Source organism: Phlebotomus papatasi, chromosome 1 (assembly GCF_024763615.1).
Source record: "Phlebotomus papatasi isolate M1 chromosome 1, Ppap_2.1, whole genome shotgun sequence".
NCBI lineage: Eukaryota > Metazoa > Arthropoda > Insecta > Diptera > Psychodidae > Phlebotomus > Phlebotomus papatasi.
The window spans coordinates 41,092,254-41,112,617 of NC_077222.1; the positions used below are offsets into that span (position 1 = coordinate 41,092,254).

Sequence of the window (20,364 nt, forward strand, 5' to 3'; positions counted from 1 at the left end):
GGATTCGCTCGATTTCAAAATAACAAAAATTTCAAAAACATTTCAGATTAACTCCAGAGGAAACATGCTACATTAAGATGTTTTCTCTTAGACCTTAAAAGCAAAATGGTACTATGCTTCAAAGAACAACATTCTTCAAAGAATCTCATTTCTTTCAGTTTGGTGACTAAAACGCAACTGGTCTCTCTCTTGCTAGTGCTCTATTAATTGCTCATGGCTTTCTCTCCCGAAGTATACGTTTAACTGTCGATCTCTTTAAAATGATCGAATTGAGGAGAGTTTGAAAGTATCACACAGGATGGGAATCTTTATTTGGATCACTAAAGTGATTTTTTAGTCACCTTAATGAAAAGTATTCTTTTGGACTATAATTTTTTTTTGGACAGATCTTCAATGAATCCCGTATTAGGTGAGATTCTTAATAATCTCACCTACTATAATCCTACTAAAATTTCATGTCGTCCGATCGAGCTCAAATTTGGCCAAAATGCAAGGGGGGGATATTAGGGTGAAAATGTGTACACCACTTACAGGCACATCCACAATTTGCATGGAATAGCCCTGCACACTTCCAAAACTTCGCAACACTCGTAAATGCTGCAATACTTCCAGCACTTCCTGCACTTCATGCACTTCTTACACTTACTAATCAATAATTTATTTAATCTTATGAGAAATCTAATTAAGAAAACTTTAAAAAATATCTCAAGAAATTTATTATTCCGCATATTTCTAAAATTTTGCTTATATTTTGAATTTCTAGCGACGGATATTCTTGCATACTTTCAGTAATTTAATATTATCTTTGTTTTACGAAGGGGTATCAACATATTTTAAATTTCCCTAAGAGACCAGTGATTTAGAAAATAGAGTCTCTAAAAAAATGTATTATCGTTTGCAATTATTGACGCTGTGCTGGAAAATCTGTAAGAATCCAAAAGTACGAGTGCAAAAAACTAATTTAGAACTTCAGATGTATCTTCATATTTTATTAAGCTTGATCCTCCTCTCCTTGGTTTCAAAATTCTTTAAAATTGAAACGTTTTGAACTCTTGGGAAAGGTTTTTAGTGATTGCTAATTAACTTTTGCAACAAGCTTCTTCAAATTTCTTCAAAATTATTTTCCAACATTTTAATAATCTCTTCAATTGTTATCGAAAAATTTTCTTTCACTAGGATACTCACAATATAGCCATCAATATTAGATACCGTTGAAAATGGAATTGATATTTCGAAGAATAAATCCCTACTTCGAAATAATTTTCAAAGCCACTTTTAATCATCTTTAGAGCAAGGACACGATCTAAATAAACCTCTAAAATGTTTTTTTATGGAAGTTCATCACTTAGATATATTCAAAATTACGCAAACATTAAATACTACAAATGTTCCTTTTCGTTTCTCATTTTGTAAAAGTTCTCAAAAGCACAAATCGACCTTTTTGAAGAATACTTTTGAAGAGACGTAATACACTAAAACTAACATATGCAAAAACGTAAACAAAAAAATTGGTGAATGTGTTCTGTCTATGGGATACCCCTTAACTACATTTGCGAAAAAGTCCCACGAATTTATGCAATAATCCAATACATATTGCGATAAATTATTAAAAAAATATATCAAATTGATTCAAAGTCAATTGCAATAGCTATGTCATTATTTGGAAGCAACTACATGAATTTGAAATACCTGTAAAAATTAAAGAAAATTATTATTCAACTGAATATTTCCTCGGAAAAATTACAACACAAATTAAGCTGGGATAAATTTCAGCATATTTGCTCCATTTCATTGTCATAACCGAACTTGTAAAATGTCAAAAAAATATCTTTTCAAATTACACTACCGTTCGAATTAAAAATCTTAACTAAAAGTAGCGTAGTCTGAAAAATATGGAATTAGGCAGAAAAAACTTTATATTCGGGCACTTCCACTTCAAAAGACTTCCAAGCACTTTATTTTCAACCGTACATCACTTCCAACCCTAATATCTCCCCCTTGCCAAAATGCGTTTCATCACTTCCCAATCACGAATATATGGGTGGCTAAGTTACGTTTCCGGCCGGCCGGCCGGCCGCTCCTTGGAGCTTAATAGCTACTAAACTAAAAGAGATATCAAATCAAAACAAGTTAATCAAATTTTAAAGTGTTGTAGTCTAGTCTATGGCGTTTCCAAAATGGGGCGTAAGTGCGCTGTGCTTATAATAGAACCGGAGATATGAGGGGTCAAATTTCATGAAATTCAAAAAAACATATCTCCGGTTCTATTTGACCAATTTTGGTGAGTGAGGACTTAAAACGAAAGATCTCACCAAGTTCTATAACTTTTTAGAACATTTGAACTTCGTGGAACCAACACTAGGGGCGCCACAGTCGAAAAATCAATTTCAATATCACATAACCTCAATTATCTTGACTGTCGCTGAACCGATCTTGATGATTACTTCGACATAATTGTAGAGCATATTTGTCTCTATATTTCGTCCATACATAATTTTCCGCTCAGACTACGCTATCTCTCCGATTTTGCCGTTTAAGTCTGAAAAAAATGGACTTTTCCCATAATAACGCTTTGAAACCACTCAGATGCCAATTTAACTGCTTCTACTCGACCAAGCCACTTAAAATAGGGTTTTAAATGGAAAGTCTCACAAAATACAACAATTCTTTGATATAGTTGAAATTCATCAAATGAACACTTCGTCAGTTAAATCAGCATTTATCGTAACTTCATTTTTGCGATTTTGAGATATATACATATTTAGAATCCGCGTAATTTTGTTTATTAAACGCATATGAGAAACAGAAACTTTTATAATCCCAATAAAAATTATTTTAAGCAAAAATTATCGTAAGTACTTTTAATTAAGAAAAATTTATCAGAATTTGTCGTAACTTCCATTTTTGGGGAAGTTACGACAAATTTTCATACAAATTTTTCAGTAATCAGCATTTGCCGTATCTTCTTTTGCTCACTTGCGTGGCTTGTAATTTGCGGCAAAAATGTAATATTTCTCAATAAAACGTTCACAAATTCTTCCAAATATCCAAAGACAGTACGAATAATGCAACATTAAATCATTTTAATTCAATATTTGTGAGAAAAAAGTGAGAAAAAATTCTTGCCCATCTGTCATTAATTCAAAACAAAACAAGCGACACAGCGCACAAAATTCATTCAAGAAAATTTATGAAATAAAAGCTTTTAGGGACAGGGATAAGAGTTTAATTGCTTAATTTAGTCAAATAAAGGCGCTTATTATAACTAAAGTCATTGAAATTGATATAATGCATTTTTGAAAATTGTCATAACTTCCAAGATCTCCATACATTGGAAGTTACGACTTTATAAACGATGGAAGTTACGATAAAATCTTATTGTGTTTCATCGGACATATATCTCAATATCTCAGCTTTTGAATAATTTTATAAAGATTTTCTCGAGTTAACAGTTTATTAGTGCCATTTTTATTATTTTGTCTCAAAAGTAGCACATTCGGGGCTCATTTTTAAGAAAAATAATGCTGAACTGAAAATTTCGTCTTCTGAAAAGTTGTCAAAAGGAAGTTACGACAAATGCTGATTTAACTGACGACTTGGAGCGCTCTGGTCGAAAAAACGAGTTCAGAAACAAACAACCTCTATTATCTCGGCTTCTGATTAATCGATGAGATCAAGTTCTACGGCAAAATTATAGAGAACATTCTGGTCTACATTTCACCCATATATCACTTTTCTGGCCCTCCATCCAAATCCTTGATATTTTGGTTTAAATACAAAATTTGCATAATTTCACGAATTTGATTCAAGATAACTGAATGGCGTCCCCCAACTTCAGCTCTAAATCGAATTTGCGTACATTTCGAGTTAGCTCAAATTAAGAATCTCACTTAAATAAGACGGTTAGGATTATCTGTCTCTTTTCTGAAAAGAGCCATGGGTCAAATTCATTAAGAACGTAGAAAAAAATTAATTTATCCGAAGCTTGAGTCGTCCGAATGCTGCGCGTTTTCGCCTAGAATTTTATTGGCAAAGCTTTCGATCCTTGATGTGGATCTTTTTTAGTGTATCAGTTAAAGACGTCAATTAAACACCGAAAGATTGTAGCTACATAAAATTTAATAAGATACAAAATTTAGAGAGTCCTTATGCACTTTTGACCAAATATTTCTAACATTTCTGTATCTGAGGTTTTCCTAAAAAATACTAAGATCGTTTCCTCAATTTTTCAGTTGATGAGATTTAAATTTGACTTAAGTTTTATTATTTAATGAAAAAGTTTTTTTTTCATTTGGTCATAATTTCTTGTGTCCATTGAAAACTCAAAACTAAAAAGTCCAAGAAGTAAAAAGCTTTTGACTCACCTGAATGCTTTCCGATCCAGTAGACGTTGCAAATTCCAGCTGAACAAGCTGCGCGTTAATTGAGATATTTTTATCCTTGCGCACGCTGTACAGTGTCACATTGAAGAAATTGTTGTTGGATGGATGGTGACTATGAACAAACAATTCCAAATTATTGGTACTCGTGAGAGCTCTGAAAGTTTCAAGAGCCTCAGGAGGCCATTGGAAGTTGTGGTGTTCAGTCGGAGCTATGTGGACGAGAGCGCAAGCAATAGTCCCTTTCGACAGTTTCATAAAGTCCGAATGTAGAATCCGGAGACTCCTGAGGCTAACTGTGTGCTTTGTACCAATGTCCACAAGTTGCACCTGCACTTGAAGTGGACCCATGATTCCAATCACTTCACCACGATGCCAATGATCATTGTAATTGAGTGCCACTGGCATCCCAATTTCTGGCGAATACACCCTGTCCATCATGTTTTTGGGATTTTCATAATGTTGGTCCATTGCACGTCCCTGATTCTCGTACATGGGAATATCCAGAGCCTATAGGTAAAATATTATGCAGAAAATATGACCTTCCAATCGCAAAAAGTTCACACACAACATCCATCCTATCACATGCAGAAAGCTTGATCACGATCTCAGCATAAATTCTTGGACAGGCCACTCTATCCGAGAATCAAATTTTTTAATGTTCAGATTTTTGCCTCTCAAGGTAAAGATTGTCATTTAAAATTTCCGTGTGATGCCAATATAAATTATCTTTAGATCATTGTCTATCTTCTCTTGATTTTTTTCGCCACAATCATCATTAACCATATTATAAAATAAAAAAAAAATAATTTGAATATTCACATGTGGCAGACACTTACCAAATAAACCAACTATATTAAAATCACGAAATAATTTTATGATTCGTTTGATCTTTAGACAAGTTTATTCTTCATTTTCCTCATCGCCGTATCACGCAAAATTTTTATCACCAGAGAGCTCTCTGACATCATGCAATATTGCAGGTTTTATTTGATTGGAGAAAGTGTTGTCAAGGAAAGAATAAACTAATATATCCATGGTGATATTTAATTAACTTAATGCATTTATGATTCTATTGATAACCACCATTATAAAATTGATAAAATTGTAAGGAATTCCTAAAGAAAATAGCCACGCCACAGTCGTTTTCCAGGTATTGTACAAATAAGAGGATGGGCCAATTAAACAGACTTACAATTCGTAATAAAACTTCAGTTAGCCAATATACCGGTGAGAGGTCTGATCCAATAATCTTTAGTTTGTTTAGGAACTCCAAATAGCGATGCAAAATACTCTGGAAATTTATTAGGTAAGATTGAGTAGATTTAAAATTATTTTTTTTTTTTATAAATGAGCATGGGACGAATATTAAAAAAGGTTTCAAATTTTCAAAGTTCCAATAAGAACAAGATCTCATAAATGGTCAAAGCAAGCAAAGCTTAATAGAGTGAATGAGTTATTGTGCTTGGTCACTAGTGGTAATAGTTGTATCATCTCATCTTATAGGAAAACTTTCCAATTCTAATAATCAATAATTAATAATCAAATAAAAGATCGAGTCTATAGGGAAAGGTATCCTCCTGTCCCAAAAAATGTTGTACATTTGGAGAAAATTTGGGATTAAGACATGATTTCTAGGAGTTCTTTTGTTATTGGCAAAATCTTAAATGTGTTCACGCATTAAGCATTTGCAGAAAATTAAACGTTTACCTTAAAAGATGCCTTATTTTTAACGATTTTACGACTTTTCTTGGGACAAAGGGAGTATTTGGACATTCAAATGGCCACCGGAAGGCAACCAACATTGATTGGACTTCCACAACGGCTGATAATGGCCATCCGCTAGGGTTTTTGGACTGTAGTCGTTTGTATCGGTAAATTGTTAAGGAAGGAATTCTGATAGGCAAAAATTTCGTGTAGAGGGAGTGACATTCTAATAGAATTCGGCATTATCACGAAAATTGCCCGTCAAGCAAGACTTGCTCAAAAAACGATGTTTCTTTATTCATTTTCAAAATATTAAGTAAAGCAAAAAGTTTTGAAACCTTTTGGCAAGATGTCTTTAGTGAGCTATCTCACGATACCGTACACGCGATAGGGGGAAGTGTGTAACCTTTCAATTGGGGTACATTTAAAATAGGGTTTTTCCTCCTATTGTATGAGCCTTATTGTAATTAAATTTAGCTTCATAATTGGTTCATAAAGCTGAATTATGTCATGTTAAGTTTTAGTTCCATTTAATAATACGATAAAAAAAAAACTACTTCAAAAGTGCCCCAATTCCGTCTACGATACTTCTTGCACTCTGAGGGTGACTTTGCACTCTTTCTTTTCGTAAGCCTTTCGAGAATTCTAGCACTTAAGAAAGGTTTTTTAAAACATCCCTAAGTACCCTTATACGGGCTTCAGACCTAAGACTTAGCCACAAGGCTTAACTTCTCTAATATCTTATTACTCAAGATTTTTTTTTTGAAAATTTTGACTTGGGATTGGATTATTAAGGGAAAATGACCTATTACATTTAGGAAAATCAATAAAATCGGTTGCTGTATAAGGTTTTGAGACCCTTGGGAACTGGGCTAAACCTCTAGTAGCCTGAAGACGGTTTCATACGGGTTTCAGACCTAAGGCTTAGCCACAAGGCTTAATTTCTTTAATTTCTTGTGAGCCGAAAATTTTTGGAATTATTTTGACATAGAAATGGACTATTAAGGGGAATTAACTTTTGAATCAGAAGAACAAATTAAATTAGTTGCTATTTTGGATTTTAAGCTCTTCAGGCTAAAGCTCTAATCTGAAGACGGTCTTACTCTTTTTAGATCACCCTTAAGTTTTTGAATTGAAGACACGAAAACCTTACGAAAACCAGAGGTGCAAAGTTACCCGTATCCACGGTATATAAACTGCATCGTATGATATACTAAACGGTATTTTCAATGTACCAATACTGTCAAAAAAGAGTTCCTTAACAGCTTTGTGTTAGGTGAAGCCAGTTGAACAAGCTTTGATTGAAGGTTGTATCGGACCCGCCGTATAGTCCAGACCAGACCTAGTACCAAGCGATTATTACCTTTTCAAGCACTTTAAGGACGATTGGGTCACCGGTGACCCAAAAATGAAATTTTTCCTACGGCCTTCTAAAGGCGTGTTTTGCTCTAAAAAGTCAGAAAGTGATTTTTTCTGACCCCCGATTTTTGACCTTCTCGTCCTTAAAGGGTTAATGGACTTAAAAGATTTTAACGTCTTGAACTTTGAGGGTAAAAATTGAAGACTCCCTGTCTATTTTTTACTGCTGGAACTCAAAGAGAGAGCAAGTTTTATAATCCACTTTTTTTCAACTCGTGACACGGTTAGAGGCTCAACGGTAAGAAATATCGATTTCCGGTCTTCGACGACCTCCCATAACACACCATTATCTAGGACAGTCTTTATTTTCTTCCACCACTCCCTTCTTTTCCTTCAAAACCATGTTTTTTGGTTTATTTCGAAAACGGCTTTTACGATTTCTTTTATTTTCGAATATGATTTAGAAGTCAAGGCGAATATTTCGTCATTGGACACCAATGTTCGAAAACTATTTCGATATCGAATTTTCGAAGATCAAAGTATAACCACTTTCGAGGGCCTATTTTTCAAACGATTTGCTTAAATTTAGATTTTTTTTGGAGATCTTGAAATTTCCAACCCAACTGCATTGGACTTAATTTGTTATGAGTCGGTATAGTACCCGTAAATGATTGTCCTTTCTCAGATACGTATTTACTTTTTATTTGTTTGTATGGTTGTTGCTCATGCTAAAATATTCTAAAACCTGATTTTCTTAAGCAATTTCTTATTTCGGATTTTTTTTTTAATTTATCGATCAATTTAATCTATAGTAAAGCGATATGTGCCCAAAAAGTATGCGAAAAGTTAATACACGGATAGCTCTTTCTCGTGAGTTCGTGCACTCCGTAAAGCTGGGACACTTTGCCATCTCTTTTCCTACATAAAAATTAGTGATAGATAAATAGGGTAAAGTGGTACAAGTTGGACAATGGTACAATTTGGACAGGGCTTTTTGTCTTGATAAATTTAGTACTTCATTTTTATTTGTATATTTTTAATGCTTTAGTTTTATAATTCGGTTCCTTGTGCTCAAAAACAAATTTTGTATTGTATTTATCAAGAAAAAAGCCATGTCCAACTTGTACCGGCGAATTGTCCAACTTGTAACACTAATTCCAAATTATATTACTTTACCCTATTTTAAAATGGGTCACAGTTTTTCTTTTAAAATTCATTAGCAATATCTGTGAGATGCTTTTTGCAGAAGAATTTCCAACAAATATTTCTCAACAGCTTGCGGAGATATAATTTCTCCGTCGCGATTAGCAACATCATGAGTATATTTTATATCCCCTATGTGATTAAGTGGCCGTGTAAAAATTACCGTGATCGAGAAATGATTAATTGTGCATACATACAGGTAATTTGTTGATTTGTTGAGAGGACTTACCTTCATTACGTAAAACTCCACGAGGGATTCGATATGGATGACTTTGGGTGCAAAGTATCCACCCGCAGTAACTGTTTGTGCGTAGAATTTTGGACTGGCAGAGTGTGCTGCATTCTGCAAAAAGGGGAAAAAGGGTATTGTAATACACGTGAGATGATGATATTTGAGACGTCATGAGACTCACAATGAATTTATTCAGCTCAAAAATAAGTTGATTCATGCCATGATCTGTGGTGCTGATACTTTTTGCCAAATTGACTTTGATAAGTGTATCACGAATTGAGATTGGCGTGAGATTCTTCATGACAATCAAATCCACCAAATGAACATCACCATCTGTCCCCAGAGTCATCTTTGTAATGGTATCCGACTGCACTAGTTCTGACAGCAAACAATTCACCTCATCGGTCCACTTTCCCTTTCGTGGATGCAAATTGTACAGGGAACATTGAATGGCTCCACGTGGTTGTTTCTTCAATATTTCTGGACAAGTTCTCACTCGACTCTTTGTCACCTTCCTCACATTCCCAAAATCAACAAGTCGCATCTCGTACAAACTCTCTGCTGAATTGTACGTCTTCAACTCAGCCCGATACCATTTTTCATTGTCACCGATAATGTCCTTTAGTAGATACATTTCCCCTGTAAGAATATCTTCAGTCTTCACTTGCTGTTGTGCTACATCCGAGCACATATCGACAAAGTGCTCAACACTCGTGACAAATGTAAGATTTTGGATGTATATCTCATGAGGACTCTTGATATGGCTCACCCTCACGGACTCTGACTCAATCTTTGGCAACAACTTAACCCTGGGCGAGAGTACGGCCTTCTGGGAACGTCTCTCAGCACTAGAATCTCGTGAGGATTTTTTATGGCTACTGGAATGTTTTCGGTGTTTTTTCTCTTTTGGCTGTCCCATGTCCACACTCTGATCCAAAAAATTCGAACTTTCGCGCGTGGAGCACGATGGCTCAATCTCAGGCTGGGACTTTTTCCCTGGGAGTCGCTCCCTTTGGGGCTTTTGCCTTAAATCTGAGTGAGGCGGAGTGTAGCTCTTGGGCACAGCGCCCCGATTCGATGTACTGGGTTGATAGTGTGGGGGAGAGCTGATATTGTGGCAGGGTTTTAGCATCACTTGAATAGGATCAGCCCATTTTAGGACAAATTGAGATGCGAGATTGAGCGGATTTAGAGGTTTTTCGAACCTAAAAATATTTAATTTTCTTAAAAAAAAATATTTTCAAAAAATAAAATTATAATTTAAATTTCGATATTAGAAGGATTTTAAAAAAAAGATATGAAAATATCCTTATTAACGACAAAAGTCTATATAGTCAAAGAAGCATTTACGCCATTTGGCTTCGGAAGCTAGTCATCAATGCTAAGATGGCGGTGGACGCATGGTACAGGTAGGATTAAAGTTAAATGAATAAATTTATTAATTTTGAGGCTTTAAGAGGGGAGTGTCAATTACAAGGTCAAAAGTGGTCTCTATTCTTTTTTTAAATCGATAGATAAACTATCTAAGAATTATAACATAAATATTTCAGAAGCTTATTAGAAGTATTTTCGAAGATATAGAATTGAAAGCAAATGAACGCCGAGCAGATTTCGTCAGTTAAATCAGCATTTGTCGTAACTTCATTTTTGCGATTTTGGGATATATATATATATATACAAATTTAGAATCGGCGTAATTTTGTTTATTAAACGCACTTGAGAAAAAGAAACTTTTATAAGCCCATTAAAAATTATTTTAAACAAAAATTATCGTAAGTGTCCTAAATTTAAAAAAAAATATCAGAATTTGTCGTAACTTCCATTTTTGGGGAAGTTACCACAAATTTTCATACAAAATTTTCTCTAATCAGCACTTGCCGTAACTTCTTTTGCATGGCTTGTAATTTGCAGCAAAAATGTAATATTTCTCATTAAAACGTTCACAAAGTCTTCCAAATATCCAAAGACAGTGCGAATAATGCAAGATTAAATAATTTTAATTCAATATTTGTGAGAAAAAAGTAAGAAAAAATCCCTGCTCATTTGTCATTAATTCAAAACAAAACAAGCGACACGGCGCGCAAAATTTATTCAATAAAATTTATGAAATAAAAGCTTTTAGGGACAGGCTTAAGAGTTTATTTGATTAATTTAGTCAAATAATGGCGCTTATTATCACTAGAGTCATTGAAATTGATATAATGCATTTTTGAAAATTGTCGTAACTTCAAAGATCTCCATACATTGGAAGTTACAGCTGTATAAACGATGGAAGTTACGATAAAATATTATTGTGTTTCATCGGACATATATTTCAATATCTCAGCTTTTAAATCATTTTATAAACATTTTCTCGAGTTAACTTGCAGTTTATTAGTGTCATTTTTAATATTTTGACTTAAAAGTATCGCATTCGGGGCTCATTTTTAAGAAAAAATAATGCTGAACTGAAAATTTCGACTCCTGAAAAGTTGTCAAAAGGAAGTTACAACAAATGCTGATTTAGCTGACGATTTGCATGCACTCGAGCGCACATCCAAAACTTTGAGACGTGTTTTCTTTACTTCTCATTTTCAGAATTTTTTCGAATTTCTGGGAAAGATTAAAAAAAAACTTATGGACCAAAATGAAATAAATAAAGGTTTATTCTCTTCGGAATTAAATATTCTTCTAGTTGAACTAAAAGAATTGATGAAAATCTATTTTTCCATTTTTTTTTACAGCATGTGAAAGTCAAAATTTTATCCGAAAAATGCATCTTTTTTTTAAAAACTTGAAAAAAGTACCGATTTCGCGATTTTCTTCGGATTTTCTTAGTTTAACTATACTATGAAATACACTAATTAAAATTGATTTTTTTAATATTTTTTTTTAGACAAAAATTACGAGTTTCAGATTTTCCTCAAAGAAGGGAGTAACTGCGACGAGAGCATTGGACTACGCATTAGTCCGCCATTTTATAATTTTTTTTTCTCGAAAAAAATTATTTAAGCACTATTAATATGTATAAACAGGTCCCGGTCGAAATTCCGAAAGCCAAAATTCCGAACCCCAAAATCCCGAAAGCCAAAATCCCGAATTTTTAAAAGTGCCATAGCTACTCCCACGATTACACCCGCGCTTTCTGGAGGCAAAAGGAAATCTTCTGTGTCTTAGTTAGAAAATTATTCTAAACATTTTCCCACTTATAATTTCATCCCTTTCAGAATTTTGAACATTCGGGATTTGTCTGCCACCGGTATGAACATATACCAAAAATTTCAATAATCTCGGTCGTTCTCTAACTAGGGTAAATTAAACTAATTCAAAACCTGCTCCAAATGGAAATTTTTCGCTACTCCAAATGGAAACATCTTTGTTTTCATGATAAATACAGTTCTAAATTGCTATATTTATGTATTTGCTATACCACAGTTTCATTATTTAGTTAATTTTGCTCCAAATAAAGCGAAAATCCATTCATATTCACAAATTTTAATTTGTTAACTTCTCAGAAAAATTAAAAGTGTACCTTTTCACCATGGAATTTTTCATCGATCGACCATGTTTTCCAATGAAAAACACAATGAGGTGATTGTGTTTTGTTTAACATTATATGTCATATTTCTGGCTAATTTTAGTTAAATTAAGTGCAAATATTTATTGTTAATGGTACGTGAAGTTTTCAAATGAAATAATTACATATTTCGTGAAGAAAGTGTTTTTCTGAAATGTCTGCAAATGCTTCAATAGGAAACATCGGAGATATTATTTTTTGGAGAGATTTTCTTATTGTTTTAGATGGGAAAAGGAGAAAAAAACCAGGAATAAGAACAAATCCTACCCTCTAGAGCAACTCTACAAGGTTTTGGAAGCCTTTCGTCGCGCTTTCAGTTACACTGTTTGTCTCCAATTAGAAAATTTCCCTTGTCTCCATTTGGATTAATTTGTTTCCAATACAAGCATTTTGCACTTGTGTATTTTTCTTGTATTTAAGAAGTTTTCAAATTATATTTAAAGTATTTTCACTAAACAGTAGCATTCTAGAAGAATCAAGGTGCAAATTTATGTAATTTTCTTCAGAAAAAAATTGAACTTAATGTGTAGATTCTTCTATCAAAGCGTCTGGAAATGGTTCTGAATTTGGACATTTACCCTAATAAAGTTTTATAAAATAAATGTTAGTGGCACAAGATTCATTCATTTGTGGCTCCATCACACCTTTTAGATCAGGAAAATTCCATAAAATCAAAATTCACATCCTTTCTTTCTCACACGTTTCGCATATTGTCTGTCTCATTCTTTTGCATACCAAATTAGATTAAGCTAAATTGAATTTGTAGTGACGCTTAAAAGAAGAAGAAGAAGAAGCGAGCGAAAGAATGAGACAGACATGGGAATAGGCAATAGGTTCGAATTTCGTCTTCATGAAATTTCCTGATCTAAAAACTGTGCCGGGGCCATAAACAATTCAAAACGACAATAAAGGTTTTTAAAAAAAAATCGTTTAATATCATGAGCAAATTAAAATTGTTAGAAAATTCTTAATTTTCCCTTCGCCAAGTATATTTCACTATTAACCAATTTTCGTTTTTACCAGTTTTTTACTGACCATTTTTACAAAAATACTGGCAAATCTGCTGTAGCCATTTTTTAACGACAGATTAATTAAACAAATTCTTCAAAGACTAAATAGCGAGTGAAGAAGCATTTCTGTTATCATTTGGAGGATGATCATCAATGTTAAGACGGCGGTAGACACATGGAGTTTAACTAGTAAAATGTGCGTCAAAACATTTTGGAATTTCACTGGCTCCACTATGAAATTTCTTTGTAATTTTTCTATAACCAAAACCAATATTCTAGCCAATTCATTTCATTAAATGCAATGATGTAGGAAGATCATTTTCGATTATTTCAATCAATCATGCTATTTCCTAAATAGTAAATACTTTGTTTCATTTGAAAAATCAATAAAAACTGAGAATTAATTAAAATTTATCAATCAATCTTAACTGGAAATTCTTTTGAAACAACTTTAAAGCATTTTCTTGTTTCGCACTCTGCAACCTTATCACTTTTCTGCTAGTCAATAAAATGTGTTAATACCTCTCCTTCAACAACTAACCAGCTTTGAACTATCTAATACTTTCACACCTGTCATTAACAACACTTTGGCCTATGAAGAGGCCACTACTTTTGAGTGTCATCAAAATTATGTGTGCGTTTTGAAATGCATACACAAAAATTTTTCCATTTCAGAGAGAAAAAAAATCATTGGTAAAGAGAAATGAGCATGGACTTACGTAAATGGATTTTGTGATAATTGGAAAACATTCAAATCACACGGCAACTCCTTCGCAAACGAATTGATCTCTTTCAAGAGAGATTCCAAGTCAAGATTGTATGGCGTGTTTCGATTGTAATAATTCAGCTTCTCCAAATTGCACTGCAAGACAAAGAAAATTTAGAAAAAAAAACGCCAAGCAGAGTTAGTTATTTCAGTTGTTTTTTTTTTTTTTTAAAGAAATTTGATATGATTTTCTTTGAAATTATCATATTTTGCAATTGATACTTACTTCAATTTGGTCTTTGTTGGATTTGAGCGTTTCCTGGGCCTTTTGAATGATCTTAAGATTCTCTTTGAATCGATCAATCACCTTCTTCACCAGCTGCGACTCCAATAGCTGGAGATGGCCATGGAGGTCAATGAAATAGTTGGAAATCTCATCGATTGTGTCTTGGGCAAATGTCTTTTCTGTCTGCAGTGTCGAATTGCAGGTCTGTAAGAGTCACAAATAAATCACTGAATTAGTTCAATTTTACAATTCCTTTTCTCAAACTCTATCCATTGAGTTTATTGGTATATCGCTGTAAAATTTCAATTAAAACGCTTCAATAGACTACAATTATTTCCATCTCTCACACATCGAACATTTCCAATGGAAATGGCAACTTGGTTTTTTCTTTATATTTTTTTTTTATTTCAAGTAAATACGATTAAAGGTTTGATATTTTTTATTATTCATGTTTAGCTTTATTTCTTGCAATTAATAATTGTTTTAATAATCCTGCACAATTCATTTAAGTATAAAACGATTACTGACAGCATAAAATGGGAATTTTTCTGCGAAGCAGAATGGGTCAAAACGATCAAAATTAATAGGAGTTGGTCAAACCTTTCGCCAGAGATGGTACGGGGACCATTTTGTAGGTATTGGTTTTATGAATTACAGAGACACAAACCAAAAAGAACTGTTAATATTTAGAATTCCTTTTGAATATTTTTTAGGACATTAATTTTTCAGTTCAGCTTTATAATTCCCAGAAATAAGTCCCGGTTGAATTACCAAATCGAAAAAACACTACTTACTATAAACTATTTACTAAATTTACGTAAGTACTGTGAAATAATTTAGACTAGAAGCCGAAGTATTGGGGAATACTATAGCTTCGATCGAGAACTCCTGATTAATTGGTCGAGTAAGTTACGACAATTCGTAACTTATGAGATGATAATGTCTGATGATAATTATAAACTTTGCCAGAATATAATAATATTTTATATGATATATACTTTCACTTAATAAAATTTATCAAATTTAGTTTTTCTGGTTATATTGGTCAAGACTCTGATTCTGAAGTCTAGTGAGAATTGTCATATGAGAATTAGAAATTATTATCGGGAATAACACTTTTATCTGAATGAATTTTCGGTCTAATGAATTGTAGCAGATAGTGAACAGAAAAATAGAACTTTCTTGATTGTTTCTCTGTAATTCCTTATGAATTTCGAGGATTGATATCCTCTTTATCAGGTTTCGAATTTGGAGAGAAAATCAAGTACAGGCGGAAAGATTTGCTACTGCACTGCACTTGGACTTAATCACACTTGTTCTTTGAGTTCATCATTCAGCGGATTGACACAGTTTGACCGACTTATCTAGGACTACTGACATTGATGAATTAGGTAGGTTCCTAAGTGATTTACTCTCCATTATTCAAAATTAATTAAGTATATATTACTCGTGAGTTTCTCAATAAATTTGTTCATGGGACAATTCTCACATTGTGTACTGGATTCAACTTAGGTTGAAAAAATTAGTAAACTTCAACTTGTTATTTTCAGTTAACATTGGTTTTTTACTAAACAAAAATTAATAATATTGATATATAGTGATATATTTTTATAAAATTACTTCATAATGGTTGAGTTTAATTTTTATTTAACAACTAAATAATATTGACGGGAAAGTGATTAGCTTCCGCATACGTCAGCCTTTGAATAAATGATTTTTTTCTGTTTTTTTTCGAAGCAAAAATGTTATTTTATTGATGACTACTTCTAATGATTAATAAATAATTGTACTGATGAATCCATAAAAATTGCTATATCCAAAGGCTGGCGAGTTCGGAAAACCAATTTATTTTTGTCTTGTGAAAGTTTAATAAACCAAAAGCATTTGTAGTAGCTAAAATATTCTATTTTGGGCAGTAAAGAATTCCATTTTGGTTAGAAGAAAAAAAAAACGTTAGTTAGTCCGAAATGACCTTAAACTATCACGAAGATCTCGATATGTTTCATAATTTTCTCCTTGTGAGCAATATTTCATTGTTTGTACAGTTTTTATTTGTTAATTTTATTCTTTTTTAAGTTTTGTAAAAGAAGTTTTGCCCCTATAAGGACTAGTAGGTCGCCGGGTTTTAAAAAATCTGTCTATTTTAGAGGACAAAACAACCTTCCATACGATAAAGACATGTTTTTTCACCAGTGACCTACTGGCTGGCTCTTAAAGGGTTAACTCAAATAAATAGTTAATTCTAATAATATTATTTTCCCTAACCCTTTAAGGCCGAAACACTTTTTATGTATCGAAAATCAACAATAAAAATTAAACAATAAATGAAAAGTCTTACATCTGACTTTAGAAAATCCAACAGAGTCTGATGCGGTGTATTTTCTGTCTTTACGAACGATAGGGACAACAATAGCCCAAAAATTTAAGTAATTCTTCTGACAATACCAATGAATAATTATTTTCGCTCTAATGAAAAATATAAAGTATGTGTATTATAAGTTTTTATTCTCGAAAGGGTTTTTCTTAAGAAAAACCCTACTTAACAATTATGTACAATCATTAGAAAAAAATAACTTTAGGTAGGGTAAGTGTACCAAGTTTCGGCATAGTTGCATGCAAGCGCCAAAGTCTCAAGTTTGAAATCGCTCCTTGGAAATTACAAGGAGCCAACTCAATCTTAGCCATTTTTCAGGAGACGGCATGAAAGATTCAACTTTGTATAAATAATTATCTCAATTAAGTATGTTACTAAAAATAATTTAATTCTTTTCTATTTGTATGAGCATTATTATAAACATCGAAACATACATATTTTTATCTTTCAAAATAAGTTTTTTTATGAGTTAGCTCTTTGTCATTCTAAATGATGCGCAAATTTTCATGAAATTAGAATGACATGGGATCAACTTGCTTGAGTTAGTCCCTTGTTTCACAAAAATTTGAACGATAAATCTATTTTGTGCCCCTTGACTTCAAACAAAACCGCGCAAGCAATCATAAAGAGTAAAATTTTGAAAAACTTTTCTAATAACGAAATTTATTGACTCATATCATCTGAAATTTTATTAAATTCTTTGTCTGAGTGCATTAAAAACTCAAAATCGCCGAAAAGTGAGTTGGCCCCTTGTAATTTCCAAGGAGCGAAATGTAATATTTTTAATAAAAATTGATTTTTTTGCTACTTTTTTATAAGTAGTGTTGCTTGGAAGCTTGTAGACACTCTATCGTCTATATTTTCTCTAAATTCTTTCTTAATACATTTTAAAATGAATAAAAATGTAGACATAGCATTTGTTGCCTATACCGGCCACCTTCAATCCCATAGTTCCTTGCCCTTCCGGAATTCTCCAATGTCTTTTTCAGATCATCTTGTTCGTAGAATCGACATTTTTTGTTATTTTTTGAGTTGTATAATATCTAGAGTTTGCAAAAACTAAAAATTCATGGAAATTCGAGTAACAAAAAAGGTGGCCGAAATTGCAAGCTGGCCGAAATTTGGCACACTTACCCTAAGTTAGGAAAAATTATTTTCTGTATGGGACACCGGTGTTCCAATAGTCCTTAAAGGGCTAAATTGCAATTAAATTAGTATAATTTACAATTTCCTTAAAAACTGTAATCTACTATATTACAACTTTAATGAAGGGTGCATTTGTCTCCTGGAAATTTGTTCAAAATCACTGATGTCAATTCTATTGCAAAAGGGCGATATTAGGTTATAAAAAGCAGATTGAAGCAAAGTGTGAGATAATTTGTTGAAATTATTTAAGAAATCATAAACCACACAATATATCAAATAGCATGTTAGCTTGGTACAATCTTCAACCTCTGCTCAATCAGACATATTCTCCACATAAGAAATCCAACCCAGAACACATATTCAATTGAGATGGAATATTATTATGTATATACCTGTAGTTTCAGTTTGAGACTATTTTGCCGTCTGATTTCATGAAATTGAACAACAATAATTTAAATTGTCACAATTACCTCTTGCAACAAATTAACTTCACAATATTACAACAATGTTATTAATTGAATGAGATCGCGTCAGTGTTTTCAAGTCATGCGATATTGATTCACAAATCAATCACTTATCAACGTCATCCACCAGCCAGAAGATCAATGTGAGAAAATGATCGAGAAAAGTGAAAAAGGTACATAACATCATCGCAAGATCACTTCTTGCATCACTTTACCTAATCAACATCCATTTGGAGAATGTTACACTAATCGTCGATCTTGGTGTAAAATTACCTCCATATCAATTCAGGAAAGTGTACGTACACACTTGTTTGACCATTAATTCGAACGCATTTAAAGATTAAAACAGGTGGGTGGTATTACTAGAGCATTCATCTAATTATTCTCCTTGTAGTCATAAATATAATATTGCTTCTTAATGGAGATTAGACATGACTTTATTTAGACAAAATTCATAAACTTGTGTTTGCGTATCTTTGAAATAATGGGCAATACCTAAATTCAGTTTAGCCGTAGATGGAGATTGTAATACCTATAAGAGTGATTTTATACAAAGACAAAAAAACTCTGCGGGAATTTAATTGGAAGTCAATAAATTAACACGCCCATTAAGAAAGGTGATAAAAGTTCAGTAAAATTTGTATTTGAGTCTAATTTGAACATGTATAATGTTTGTTTTTTTACTAAAAACTTCGTATGTTCGATCAATGACTTTTTTTATATAAGAAAATTTACAAGAATAGACATGGAAATTCTTTTCTTTAACATTGCATAGTGTGTCGAATACTCAAATAGCTGAGTACCTAAAAAATATAACTACAAAATATTTAATTTTCAAATATATAGGGAAGACTGGGGCAAAAAGTCACAAAACGGATATTTTATTTTTTTACAAGCTACTCGAGCGCTTCAAACATTTCTAATTAGCGCAGTTTTATAGGAAATTTACCGCTCTACAAGTTTGTGAAAGTAGTTTTCCTCTATTTTGTAAGGAAATACGTTTACCGAGCGGATTTCTATAAGGTAATTTTGGAATTCTCAAAAATGCTGGGGCAAATAGTACCAGACATTGGGTATTATCATATTTTGATTCGCTTCATTACGGGCTTCCGTAAATTTGAAAAAATACCTAGAGGACATATTTCCATAGAAAATTTATTCATCTACGCCTTTGTAAAACTCCGTTTAATCTGCGAGAAAGGTGAAAAAACGAGAAAAGCACTTTTCAAGCTATTTTAGAAAGAAAAACACACAAAAGACTGCAAATCGTTTGACCAATACAAACAAAAACCGGCGAGACATGGTAATGACATTTCTTTTCGCCGTGAGACATCAGAAATTGCTTCGGTCTTTGTTACTTTTTGCTCTATACCTTTTGTTACTTTTTACCCCAAGTGGCCATTTTTAATAAAGAGTTCTAGAGAAAAGAATCTTTACAAAATGCTAAAACGGATAGCAGCTTCGTATTCAAAGAATCCAAATCATTTAGAAAATATTCACCAGTGCATCAATTTTGGAAAATAAGTACGTAATAATTGTTATCTTCTGGAAGGAAAATATTACAAAAATAGGGCTAAAAGTTTCGATATTTTTTATTTTCTAAATTCCTTGTTCGAATTTTAAGAAACTTACGGCATTGAAGAAGGTCTATGGAGGCTATCTATAGAAAAAAATTGAGCCGCTATCTTTTTTACCTTGGAAGATATTGAATTTTGAATTTTTTGATTTGTGACTTTTTGCCCCAGTCTCCCCTAATTTCTTTTACCCTCTAAAAGAACTTATATTATCGCTTCTTTTACTTGATTTCTTTATTTTCCGAAAACTGTGGCAGTTTGGGTTCCTAGGCTTCTAATAAATTTCAAAATTATTAATGTCTTTTCCAAAAGACATTTAGTAAAATAACATGTTTTTAATAACAGAATAAGTTAAAATCGATTCAGAC

General features: G+C 32.7%; 2 protein-coding genes across 3 annotated transcripts in view; one reads left to right on the forward strand and one right to left on the reverse strand.

Moving 5' to 3' along the window:
* Positions 1 to 3,824, forward strand: part of LOC129799738 (uncharacterized) — a 155,229-nt gene extending 151,405 nt beyond the window's left edge. The window contains exon 7 of the mRNA XM_055843914.1: positions 3,811 to 3,824. Within this exon, the coding sequence (XP_055699889.1) occupies positions 3,811 to 3,814 (4 nt within the window). The 3' untranslated portion in view covers positions 3,815 to 3,824. The remainder of the gene's footprint in view (positions 1 to 3,810) is intronic.
* The window catches only part of LOC129799737 (uncharacterized), a 154,942-nt gene that overhangs the window by 6,341 nt on the left and 128,237 nt on the right, over positions 1 to 20,364 (reverse strand). For both annotated transcript variants that reach the window (XM_055843909.1, XM_055843908.1), the window contains exons 6-10: positions 14,439 to 14,642; positions 14,166 to 14,308; positions 9,062 to 10,085; positions 8,878 to 8,991; positions 4,365 to 4,889 (exon numbers count right to left, since the gene is read on the reverse strand). In XM_055843909.1, coding sequence (XP_055699884.1) covers positions 4,365 to 4,889; positions 8,878 to 8,991; positions 9,062 to 10,085; positions 14,166 to 14,308; positions 14,439 to 14,642 — 2,010 coding nt within the window. The remainder of the gene's footprint in view (positions 1 to 4,364; positions 4,890 to 8,877; positions 8,992 to 9,061; positions 10,086 to 14,165; positions 14,309 to 14,438; positions 14,643 to 20,364) is intronic.